The sequence below is a fragment of the Mirounga angustirostris genome, unplaced genomic scaffold, assembly GCF_029215605.1.
Source record: "Mirounga angustirostris isolate CCGP_5_RB_7025 unplaced genomic scaffold, mMirAng1.0.hap1 SCAF_9, whole genome shotgun sequence".
Taxonomy (NCBI): Eukaryota; Metazoa; Chordata; class Mammalia; order Carnivora; family Phocidae; genus Mirounga; species Mirounga angustirostris.
In genome coordinates this window covers 109,641,510-109,654,578 of record NW_026991717.1, presented here as the reverse complement: position 1 = coordinate 109,654,578, position 13,069 = coordinate 109,641,510, and the positions used below count along the sequence as shown (strand labels likewise).

The window sequence follows — 13,069 nt, the reverse complement described above, 5'->3', positions numbered from 1 at the left end:
AGTAGGAGACCTAAATTTCGTCTGGTCCCAGGAATTCAGCTGGATAGGGATCAAACCATTCTGAACACCTACAAACTCAACAGGAGATCGAAGAAAAGAATAGCAACAACTCTCTGAACAGAAAAGCGACCACTTTCTGGAAGGTAGGACGTGTGGAGAAGTGAAATCGAGGCAATATTCGGGAGGATGGACGGTGGGGGAGGGGGCCTCCAACAGCTGCTTCTGGCAAGTGATAGAGCCCCGGAGCACAAAAGCAGAACTTTTAGAGTCTGCTCCGCTGAGGGACGTTGCTCCAGTGGCTAAGTGGGGGGTGGAACCCTCGTGGGACAGTGTGGTCTCAGGACCCTCGGGGTCACAGAAAGACCGGGGGTCCCTGAGTGCAGCAGAGCTCCCAGGTATCGGAGCATGGAAGCCGGCTGCAGAGACGGAGCCGATGAGTGGGCTCTCAGCTCGGGGTTGGCATAAAATGTGATTCGTGGCACAGTCGGGCCACCGCTCTTCCAGCAGGGACCCAACAAGTGGCAGATCCGGGGAGACTCCCCTTCCACCCCGGGAGGAGTGGCGCGGGAGCGCACCGCAGGGATCTGCTGGGTTTGGAGACTCCACCCGGGGTCGTGTACCAGAGATAGAAGTGCTCGGTCACAGGCCGTCACAGGCCGGTGAGCACGGAGTGCGGCCGGAGAGCGGGGAGACGGGAGTGACTGACTGTTTTTCTCTGGGGGCTCACTGAGGAGTCGGCCCCAAGTTTTCAGCTCCTCCAGGGCGGAGACTGGGAGGCCACCATTTTCATTTTTCCAAAGAAGACATCCAAATGGCCAACAGACACATGAAAAAGTGCTCAACATCACTCGGCATCAGGGAAATCCAAATCAAAACCTCAATGAGATACCACCTCACACCAGTCAGAATGGCTAAAATTAACAAGTCAGGAAATGACAGATGTTTTGTGGGGATGCGGAGAAAGGGAATGTTGGTGGGAATGCAAGCTGGTGCAGCCACTCTGGAAAACAGGATGCAGGTTCCTCAAAAAGTTGAAAATAGAGCTACCATATGATCCAGCAATTGCACTACTGGGTATTTACCCCAAAGATACAAATGTAGGGATCCGAATGGGTATGTGCACCCCGATGTTTACAGCAGCAATGTCCACAACAGCCAAAGTGTGGAAAGAGCCAAGATGTCCATCGACAGATGAATGGATAAAGAAGATGTGGTATATATATACGATGGAATATTATGCAGCCATCAGAAGGAATGAGATCTTGCCATTTGCAACGACGTGGATGGAACTGGAGGCTGTTATGCTGAGCAAAATAAGTCAATCAGAGAAAGACATGTATCATATGACCTCACTGATATGAGGAATTCTTAATCTCAGGAAACAAACTGAGGGTTGCTGGAGTGGGGGGTGGGGTGGGAGGGATGGGGTGGCTGGGTGATAGACATTGGGGAGGGTATGTGCTATGGTGAGCGCTGTGAATTGTGCAAGACTGTTGAATCACAGATCTGTACCTCTGAAACAAATAATGCAATATATGTTAAAAAAAAAAAAAAAAAGAAGAAGATAGCAGGAGGGGAAGAATGAAGGGGGGAAATCGGAGGGGGAGACGAACCATGAGAGACGATGGACTCTGAAAAACAAACTGAGGGTTCTAGAGGGGAGGGGGATAGGAAGATGGGTTAGCCTGGTGATGGGTATTAAAGAGGGCACGTTCTGCATGGAGCACTGGGTGTTATACACAAACAATGCATCATGGAACACTACATCAAAAACTAATGATGTAATGTATGGTGATTAACATAACAATAAAAAAATTTTTTAAATAGTTTAAGGCAATAAAACTAAAAAAAAACTAATGATGACTAGTTAGTATGGTGACTAACATAATAAAATAAATAAAATTTAAAAAAAAGATATTCTCACATAGGGAAGAAGTATTGTCCTTAAGGAAAAATTAGATATTCTTAATAGCATAAGGAGTAAAGGATGCAGGGTTGCAAAAATAAAAGCCACATATATAAGGGAAGGTTATAGGTAGATGGCAGGTGCCCTATACATTCCAATCCATTCACTTGCTCTAGGAATATAAGTACACTCTCTACATGACAGATGAGCAGTTACAGAGAAGACAGCCTAGAGCAAATTTTCCAATCAACCAATAGGAACAAAGGCATCCCCCCCCCCCACTTTCTAATACCAGCTTCTCAAATAGAAGAAGTAAAATATGACCTGTGAAACATTACATCAGTTTCCTTTCTACCTATGTCAGTGTTCCATGCTTCTGTTGCCTCAGTCAAATTTTTCCATCAGAAGAGTCATGCTTTGGCTCTAATCCATCTGGGAAAATTACTACGTAGCTCAGAAAAACAGATAAGCCATTAATTAATTATATATTCTTTGTGGTTTGTAAATTTACAGTTTACAGCTAGTGTCTAAATTCCAGAAGAAATGTCTTTGGTTTTCCTGGACCAAACAAACAACCTTATTAATTGGTCTCAAAGTCACGTTTGAATTTTTTAAATTTGTACTCTCAAAAATAAATGAACCTAGAACACAAAGGATTTACGTTAAAAGGAACACTGCCAATTAAGTACTCTTTAGATTTTACAAGTTCTATCCAGTTCTGACATCTGGCCCACTTAAGGTTCACTGCTCAAGGGATTTCTGAAGAAGTTTCAATAATTTTCTAGGTATTTTCTGCTAAATGTCAGCCCTGACTGAGAGGCAAAGTGGCAGATTCAAATTCCAAGAAGCAAAGATTCTGTGAACTGACAGTAACTTCACATTATTAAAGGTTGAGATAAAACAAACATGAAGCATGGAAAGGCACTCCTGTAGGGTGGCAGGCTGAGTGATTATCTCTAAGTTTTTAAAAGAAAGCCTACCACATGTTCACCTAATGTGCTGGCAATTAACAAGTAAGAAAGGGATGTCTGGGGAATACCAAATAAGAGCATACAGAAAACATGGGGAAATAAGCAGATGTACCTTGGTTCCCGAGCCAACAAATTCAACCATTAATTTAATCTAGGTCAGCATCACCTCATGTCTAGATTAATACTATGTTTCCTAGTTAATTTCAGTCCAGTGAAGCAATCCACCTGAAAATCTGTATCTTACTCAACCATTTTCAATGTGTCATTCCTCTGCCAGAAGCCCAACCATAGCTCCCTATTACCTATCAACAAAGTCTAAACTAAACTCCAGCTGTCAGGACCACAATGATTTGACCTAAGTGATTACTTCTGGAGATGAGACTGGTGGGTTAAATATGGCTACAAATTCTATGCAGTTCTTCCCTCTCTTCCCTGAATACGGAGTGTCCCTTCCTCTTGCATACACTAACAAAATGTGGCAGAAGTGACACTGTGTGACTTTTGATATACTTGGCCTCAAAAGGACCTGCAGTTTCTGCTCTTGCCCTCTTAGAACACTACTACATAAGAAACCTGGGCTATACTGCTGGAGAAGCCACATGGAAGGGAACCAAATGATGGTCCCAGCTAATCATCAAACATGCGAGTGAAGTCATCTGGACTGTCTTACCACAATGCAGCAGTCACAAGAGTGACCCCAAACAAGAAAAACAACCCCACTGAGGACAATGCAAATTAAATAATCAAGAAAAAAAAAATTTGTTTTAAGCCAGTTTTTACTTTATCATATATGCATATATATTTAAAATTTTATATCTAAACACAATTTTTAAAAAGATGCAATCATAAGAAAACAAATTTTAGTAAGAAAACTCAATTTTTTTAAATAGGTAACAGGGGCACCTGGGTGATTCAGTTGGTTAAGCATCTGCCTTCAGCTCAGGTCATGATCCTGGGGTCCTGGGATCTAGCCCTGCATTCTGCTCTGCAGGGAGTTAGTTTCTCTTTCTCCCTCTGCCCCTCCCCTTGCTCATGCTCATGCTCTCTCTCTCTCTCTCTCAAATAAATAAAAAATAATAAAATAGGTTAACAAATGTGAACAGATGCCTCACTAAAGAGTGGCAAATAAGCACATGAACAAGTATGTTCAACATCATTATTCATTATGGAAATGCAAATTGAAACTACAGTGAGATAATACTACATATCTGTTAAAACAGCTAAAATAAAAATAACTTACAATACCAAATACTAGCAAGAGTGAGAGCAACTGGAACTCTCAAGTTTTGCTGGTGGGAATGCAAAATGATATACCAACACTGGAAAACCTTTGGGCAACTTCTTAAAAAAATTAAACATACACTAAAATGACCCAGCAATCCCACTCCTAGATATTTACCCAAGAGAAATAAAAACTTATGTTCATATAAAAACCTACAGAGCAAATGCTGTAACAGCTTTGTTGGTAATTGCCAAAAAACAGAAACAACCCTAACAACCTTCAAGGGTCAATGCGTTTAAAAAAAAAAGACAACACTGTGATATGTCCATACTATGGAATACTACTCAGTATTAAAAAGGAATTAAAATAATAGACAAAGAAAAAAACTACCAATCCACACAACAGCATTAATGAGTCTCAAGTACATTATAAATGAAAAAAGCTGGACTCAAAAGGCTATATACTACATTATTCTATTTATATGATGTTTTAGAACACAATAAAATATAGGACAGAAAACAAATCAGTACCAGGGACAGAAGGTAAGGCTAGAATCTGACTACAAAAGGGCACAACAGAATTCTGGTGGGAGGCAGAATTCTTCCATAATTTGACTGTGGTGATAGTTACACGACTGTAAGCATTTGCCAAAATTCATAGACCTACATGCTGAAAAAAATGAATTTTACTGTACAGAAATTATTCATCAATAAGTCAGAATTAAATAGACACAGACAAACACACACACATAGAACCTCCCAAATATTGTACTTAAACATCTGCATCCCCCAGAATAATGATTATTTTTCTAAATGTGTAGTACAATCAAGAAAATTAGCAAATTCTAGCTGGCGGATTGGTTAATTGCTCTTAAAACTATTGTCCTAACTCTTAAACACTGTAATTTCAAGCTTCTTTCCAAATCCAATCCATATGCCTCATCCCAAAGAATTGACCTAGTTTTACAGACATATGAATTTACTCCTTTTTAGTCTAGCTTACGAACACATTTTCTTCTGAGAAAAAGACATAGCAAATTGGGTACAAAATGTTAAAATGAGAGGGAAAAATCACCAATGTCAGTACCACCTCTACTTTTATGCTAGGGCCTCTAAAATGCAATCCTTTTGGCTGAAACACAAATGGCCCTACCCGTAAAGTTGATGGAAGGGCCTGAGGAGGTTTTCTTCCCTAATGAGGGAAAAGAATTACTTATTTATTTTCCTAAAATTATCTACCTATATATAAAAATGGACTCAGTCTGTTTTCAGATTGTATTACAGTATTACAGCATGACATACTGTCTCAGCTTTTACAAGTTGTCTCTATATTTGAATGTAGTAGTTGAGAATTTAATTTCAACACAAAAGGATACAAAGAATTGACTTAAGAGACCCAAAGGTTATTCTGCAGAAGAAACAACTATTATTAAAGGCAAGCTTTCTTTCAAACAATAAAAACAAGAACCTTGGCAGTCAGAAATAAGCCAAATGAAGTATCAGTATTGAAGCTGAAATGAGGAGAAAAATAATCAATTATTTATATGAGCCTAAATTGTTAAGAAGCAGAATCTTTACCAAGAAGCAATAATCCCAGGATGTAGAACAAGATTTTACTACAATCAAAGCATACTCCAAAATCAACTAGTGCAGCAGCTGCTCTTGGTGATCTCCTACATGAGACTTTTAGTTGAGATTTCTGAATCATTGACTTCTCTCTGGTTTCTCTTCACAGAGGCAATACACCTCATCACAGCCCAGGCTTTTGAGTCATACTGCCAGGATGCAAAGGAAGCTCCACCACTTGTGAAAGTATAACCTCAAGAAAAATTAAATTCTTCAATATTCCTTTGATTCCTCATCTGTAAAATGGTTATGAAAACAGTACCAGCATCTCATAAGGAAATTTATGAAATTCAATGAGATAATCTATGCAAAGCCCTTGGCACATACCTGGCACATGATACACTCTCCCTCAGTGATAGCTACTATTACCTCTAAATTAGCAATCTTTGAATCTCGTAACAAATCATCAAGTGAGACTCTACTTTCTCCATGATACTCCCAGGCTCCCACCCAAAAGGAAATAAAATGATATATAAATTCAAGAAGTTATCTGTCCACTTTCTAATCCCTGGTTACTTTATATTTTACCACATGGTACTACTACAAATGACAGGAATAATTTTTCCTTCATTGTGTAAAATTCTTAACACCTGGTGTTGTCCTCCATCGAACATAAAAGGGCCAAAAATAGTATAATGGTGAAGAAAAAAGTTGAGAGAAAGAAGTAAGTTCTAAAAGAGTGCAAGGGCAGTGGTGGCGGGGAGGTGAGGGAATGGGAGAACCAAAGAAGTCTTCTCTAAAGCCTTAGAGTATGTGACACTGCCAACTATATTCTTCCTTCACAGAATGCTCCTCAGCGTCCACAATCCAGCACTCTTCCTCTCTTGTTTCTCAAAAAGAAATGAACTCTGTGCTCTTTTTCTCTACACTACTTCCCTTAGGGTCAATTACCACCTCTAGAGTAATGACAACTCTTTATCTCAAATCTTCAAACTCTAGCTTGAGAAACAGCAAGCACTAAATAGATAATCACCTTCATATATAAAGTAGAGGAATTAGAATTTAGGAATTATTTGTTCCCTGAAAATATAAGATTTTATTTTTCCAAACAGTTGATGCCTTCTAACATATATGCCACATTTTTAACAGACTAGAAGTAGCAACAGTAACAATTCCCTAGATTCCAGATCCAGTTGTTTTATTTAGCAATGAATTTTTGTTTCTTCATTTTAACAAGTTATAGACTCACTCAGCCTCTCAACTATTATAAACGTCTTTGTTATTGTCCATACAATAAAAATTTTAATATGCACTAATTTAAATCATACAAAGTTTGTTTTTAATGTTTAGTATCAAAATTAATCAAAATGCTGAAGATAACTATAAATGAAATATAAAAGCAAATTAAATGGCATGGTTTTTCTATATTAAAATTCATATTTTAATACAGAAATTAATATGTATTAATATATAATATATAAAATAAGATTTGACACCCTGGAAAAATTCTCTATGTTAAATATATAGAGATATCATTGGTATAAGAAGTATCTCAATAAAATATTTAAATTTTTGCAAAAATAGCAGTTTAAAGAAATCATTAAGTATTTTTTAATAGTTGAATGAAGCCCTGCAACTATAAACAAAGTACAGTACTTCATCACTCTTCCTTCAATTTTTTAGAACCTACCGGAGAGATTCAGCCATTCGTCTCAAGTCTTCATTTTGCTGTTTTAAGCGTTCAAGCTTTGCCAGAATCTTGGACAGTTCTCGGCTAGAGTGATCAGGATGGTCATTATCTCGTACCAAGTGACCACCTATATAAAATAGCAAGGTCCCCCAGGCAAAAAGAATGAGCATAATCCAACGCCAGGAACCAGTCCATGGCCGCATTTTCAGATTTTCAACTCACTCCCCTGGCTTCCTGGAGCTCAAAGAAATGAAAACATCATAACTCTGTTTCTAGCTAGTGCAAAAGTAGTTGCCTTCTGTTGTTTCAACACATGATGCTTCAGACAAATTGGTGTCTCTGGTAGTCCTGTAGTGAATCTTTCAAAGAGATCCTCCTGGTGGTATGAGTAGGAAGCTTTATTGTCCTGTGCTTCATGGACTCTACATGCTGTGGAAAGAGTAAGAAATGTATTTAAATTATTTAGGATATGCAAAATAGCATATGCTGATATTCATGGAGTTAAATAAAGGAAACACACTGGTGTTGACTGGTCAACAGGCTGGCAAATAATCTAACAGCCTAATAATAAGTAAAAAGCAAAAGCTTTTACGTCTGCGTATTAAATCACTCATGTACACCAGGGCTCTACCAGATAAATTAATTAGCTCTAAACTTGAAAGTCCTCTAAGTGCCATCATCACTTTTCCTTCTTACATCATTGTGCAATAGATAATACATGGAGATCAAAAGACTGTATCTTTGAATAAGCAATCAAAACCAAACAAAATATATTCAACTACATATTTTGGCCCAATGTTTCCATTATCTCAACAGAAACATGTTCTCATTCCTATAAGATCTCAACTCCATCTCCCTCCATCTCACTGCTCAGCTGCCATTACACTACTTAGCTCTGCAGGTGACAGGCAAATTGTCACTGATAAATTCTAAAAGTGACATGCATATTAACTAAGCAAAGGTTATCGCAGCCATTAAGCAGCTGGTAACCATTCCAAATATCACAAGCAAAGGTTCATATAGATTAGGCTAGATTTTCCCTTCCTTGAATTTATTAAAAAATACCAATAACTGCAATATAAGTCTATATCAGTTATACAGTCACTGTGCATCTTAAGTTACACATGCACATGCTTTCTCAGGCTTGGCTGTGGGTTTCATTTGTCACTTCATCAACAGGCTTAGAATACCCTCTAGAAGCAAAACAGCTTTTTCCCCAAGGAAAAAAATTGTAGGTGCAAAGATATAACTTTAACACCATTTGATAATTTCAGAGCTTTATAAGAGAAGTTGTATCTCCAGGCACAGAGTTCCTTGTAAAAAAGAGAAAAGACAAGAAATAGTTTCTATATTGAAGACTGAATGTGATGGGCACTTGAGTATTAATTAAGCAGTTATTAAAAACTAGACAGAAAAGTTGGAGAAAAGGCCTCAAAAATTAGCACAGAGCTGCTATTTTCCTACTTTTGAACCTCAAATCTCAGCTGTTTTTAAGTGGCCAAGTATTCAAAGAAAAGCAAATCTCTTCAAACAAGTGTTCTACTTCCTTCCTATTCCTACACTGTTTTCTTCATTGTTACCAGTTTACACTAGTTAAAACACACAATGAAAAGAATTGTATTGAGAATTGTTTGAAAACCAACTAAAAAAGCAATAATCCAAAAGAAAACTTGGCATTTTGTCTGTTGCTTTAATAACTATGCTTAAGCCTATTGAGAACATTCTTATTAGTGACGCCACTGTTCATTCTTGTCTCCCTCAAAATCCTTTCCCAAAACCCTGTTCCTCCAATCTCAGGTAACCCCATCTATTCACTAAAACATAAGAATGATGAGGGACTACTCAACCTTTCAGGTCAAAGATCAGTCATAAGATGTCTACTTTTCATATGTGGAAAAAATGCAGATATTCAGGGCTTCCTGGTTAAAAAGTAAATTAAAAAAAAAATGAATCCATTCTGATGGTCTAAGGGATGGATTTAATTCAGTAAGTCAGCAAAAGAAGCTTAACTATTAACATTTGAGTTAATAATACTGTTTGTGACAACATATGCAACACCGTAAATTGCTGTTATAACATATGCCAACCTATAATATAGTCTAGTTAATTCCAAGCTATACCAATAAGATATGAATTGCAATATGAATCTTTTAGATGAGGAAAATAAGACAAACTAAAGAGAAATTTTATTATTTGAGAGAGAGAGTGCACACACACGGGAGTGGAGGGTGGGAGGAGGAGGGAGAAGGAGAGAGAATTCCAAGCAGACTCTATGCTGAGCACAGACCCATGAAGGGCTTGATCTCAGGACCCTGAGATCATGACCTGAGCTGAAACCAAGAGCTGGACACTCAACCGACTAAGCCACCCAGGTGCCCCAAGGTTTTAAATTTTTTAATCTTTCCCTTCATAGCAAAAGTTAACTTAGAAAGATAACTGTGATAAAAAAAAAAAAGATAACTGTGATAAACAAAAGTAAAGATCGCTTTCTAAACACAAATCATTTAAATAAAAAGATGTGCTGTAACAGTTTATTAAAATTACAACAAAAATTATAATACTCAAAGCCAGCAAAAGTATAATATAACTTAAATAGAAATAAAAGTCTACAGAAACATAAATTTTGTTACATAAAACATTTTAAATTCTCATAAACTACTATCAAAAATAACCAAAATATTAAATACCAAAATATTAAATTACTACATATTACATGAGTTGTAAAAATACATTAAAAATTATTGTAGGAACAAAACATGGTCATTTTCTTAATTAATAGCATCAGCCTATTGTCTGAACCATGTCTGTCAAAATGTAAACTCCATGATTTTTATCCATTTTGTTCACTGATGTATCCCAAGTACTTAGAGCAGTGCTTGGCACGTAGTAGGTACTAATAACATTTTTAAATAAATAAATAAATAAGTGAATGAATGAGTGAAGGATGTCACACATGACATATGCTAGTATGACATATGACATAATTCATGCACATCAGCTTCAACTGCATTTTTGCCCCACTTACGAAAGCAAATCTGAATGTAGAAAGTAAGACAGTTCTATTATTATAAGGAAAATGGTTCAAAAATAGTCATCCATAAGCTTTAGGATTTACTATTGTCAACATATACCTTACAAAACACCCTCAAATAATTAAAATAAACTGGTCTAAAAGACCATAACATCTACTTATGGTACCTTTCAAACATGAGAAAATAATTTCTCTTTACTTTGTCTTATTTTCCTCATCTAAAAGATTCATATCACAAAGACAATGGGATGACTGAAGAAAGTATGTACAGATCTTGATATGAAAGCCAATTTGTGAAAGATTTTATTAGTGAAAATATTTCAAATTCATTAGTAAAAATATTTCAACATTAACTACAACGAGCTAATTTCTAACTAAAATTTATATAGTAGTGTTTGTTGAGATTTCTTCTAGGAGCGGGTTGTTTTCTTTTTAAGTATTTATAAATTCATTCCTGTTTGAGATTCACATACCACCTTTCATCTGCAGAATATATATGTACACATATATATGTATGTATATATATATACTGCAGAATATTATAAGGATTGAAATATGTCAGGCTTCCTTCCACAAATTTATTTAATTAGTGAATACCACTTTTTTTTTAACGTAGTAGGTATTTAAATGATTTTTTTTTTTGTATTTACAGAGATTCTTTGGGTTGTATTTGCTTAATGTCTCTGAAACAAAAAAATGTATGTAATTTTTCAAAGTAATTTCTTGAATCTGAAAGCTAAAGTATATAATCAGTAAAACAGAGCTTTAATAAAGTTACTGTGAGGCTTAAATGATGTTAATATATAATGTACTTAATGCTTGGCACATAAGAGGTGCTCAATAAAAGGTAATAGTATTTTAATGCTGATAAGATACAGAGATTAAAAATATGGGTAGTAGAATAGGCAAAGCCTGGACTAGAATCTTCCTTCTGCTACATCATAGCAAAGTAACCTTACTGAAGTTCAATTTCTTTATCTGTAAAATGGATATAATACATACTACCTCTCCCACAGAATACTAGAAAAAGCTTAGATAAAATAATCTATAGGAAGCAGTTAGCATATCACTAGCAAATTGTTATTATGCTACATGTATTAATGCTGTTATGTTATTTTATAGATCCATTTATAATATTTTGTATAATTTATATACCACATATTATTATAGGCAGTTTCTAAAATGGCTGCCAATGATCCCTGTGTCCTGTACTCATGCCCTGTGTAATCTACTCCTCCTGAGTGTGGGCTGGACCTAGTGACTTGCTTTGTAAATAGAATACAGCAAAAGTGATATGATTTCACTTCTGAGATAAGTTTACAAAAGACATATTTCTATCTTGCGCCCATTCTCTCTTGTTACTCTGATACTGCCATATGAAAAGGCCCATGAGGAATGGAGCAGAATCTGCCAACAACCATGTGAGTAAGTTTGGAAATGGATTCTGCACCAGTCAAGCCTTGAATGTGACTGAAACTTGGTCCACATTTTGATTTCAGGCTCTTGAAAGACCATAGCCAGAAGATCTAGCTAAGCCATGCCCAGATTCTTGACCAACAGATTAATTGTTTTAAATCACTTAGTCTTAGGGTGATTTGTTATGTAACAATAATTAGTATACATGCCTACTTCCTACTGGGGCTGAGTGCCTGGTCTTCAGTTCATGTGTTATTCTTTCTGTCCCCAGCAAGCTGTACAAAGTCTAAAGCCCAGAGCCGGCATTCAAGATACCAGACAGAATTTAATCTTAATCATGTTTTCTTATACATCCTTCTAACACATCTTACAAATACTATAAAAACTAAACTCAATTTAGAGCAAATAAGCAATTCAATAAATATTAGATTAATGCTATATTGGAAGTCTAAAGGCATTTTTATTAATGTTTGCTAACCAGAGTTCTACTTTTAACCATGACAGAATAACTGGCACTAGACTTGCCCTCAGATATAAACAACTAGAAAACTTAAATATTTAGAAAACCTGTTTTCAGAGATTGGACAATAGCCAGACAAGATTGCGATGTCTGGGATAAGGTTAACAATCAAAGGTTAAGTCCTATAATCACTCTAGCTTTCTGCCTAAAATTTACTGAACACCCACACAAAAGTCGAGAACCCAGGCAAAGCACAGCTGTCTTCCTGAAGTGGTAAGTTAGAGACTAAAGTTTAAGAAATTTAAGGGGGATAGAATCTACAAGTCAGTATACTGAAGGGAAGGGAGCTGCCCAGAGAAAAGGATCCAAAAATGTGTATAGGATACTAAGCTCTGCATGCATAAGACTTTATGAGGCTGGCAAAGAACAATTATCAACAAATTAAATACTAGGTAACTGAAAAGTGAGTATCTCTCAGAGATTCTATAAAGGGGAAAACCTTTATAGAAGAGTTCCAACCAAAAACAATGAAAATGCCACAGAGAAAACCTGGTGCATTCAGTTTCCTACTGAATAAAGAAATAAAACATCTTAGACGTTAGAAGTTAGGGTTGGAATATTACACAGCCATCAAATATTGAAATCTTGCCATTTGCAACAATGTGGATGGAACTAGAGAGTATTATGCTAAGAGAAATAAGTCAATCAGAGAAAGACAATTATCATATGTTCTCACTGATATGCACAATTTAAGAAACAAGGCAGAGGATTATAGGGGGAAAGAGGAAAAAAATGAAACAAGACAAAA

The 13,069-nt window shown here is 36.4% G+C and overlaps 1 protein-coding gene across 8 annotated transcripts in view; it reads right to left on the bottom strand.

Annotated features, from left to right (window-relative positions):
- FUT8 (fucosyltransferase 8) overlaps positions 1 to 13,069 on the bottom strand; it is a 315,924-nt gene that overhangs the window by 152,665 nt on the left and 150,190 nt on the right. For 7 of the 8 annotated variants that reach the window (XM_064571176.1, XM_064571180.1, XM_064571175.1 and 4 more), the window contains one exon: positions 7,355 to 7,783. The exons of the other annotated variant lie outside the window; for it this stretch is intronic. In XM_064571176.1, coding sequence (XP_064427246.1) covers positions 7,355 to 7,557 — 203 coding nt within the window. In that variant the 5' untranslated portion in view covers positions 7,558 to 7,783. The remainder of the gene's footprint in view (positions 1 to 7,354; positions 7,784 to 13,069) is intronic. 8 annotated transcript variants of the gene reach the window in all.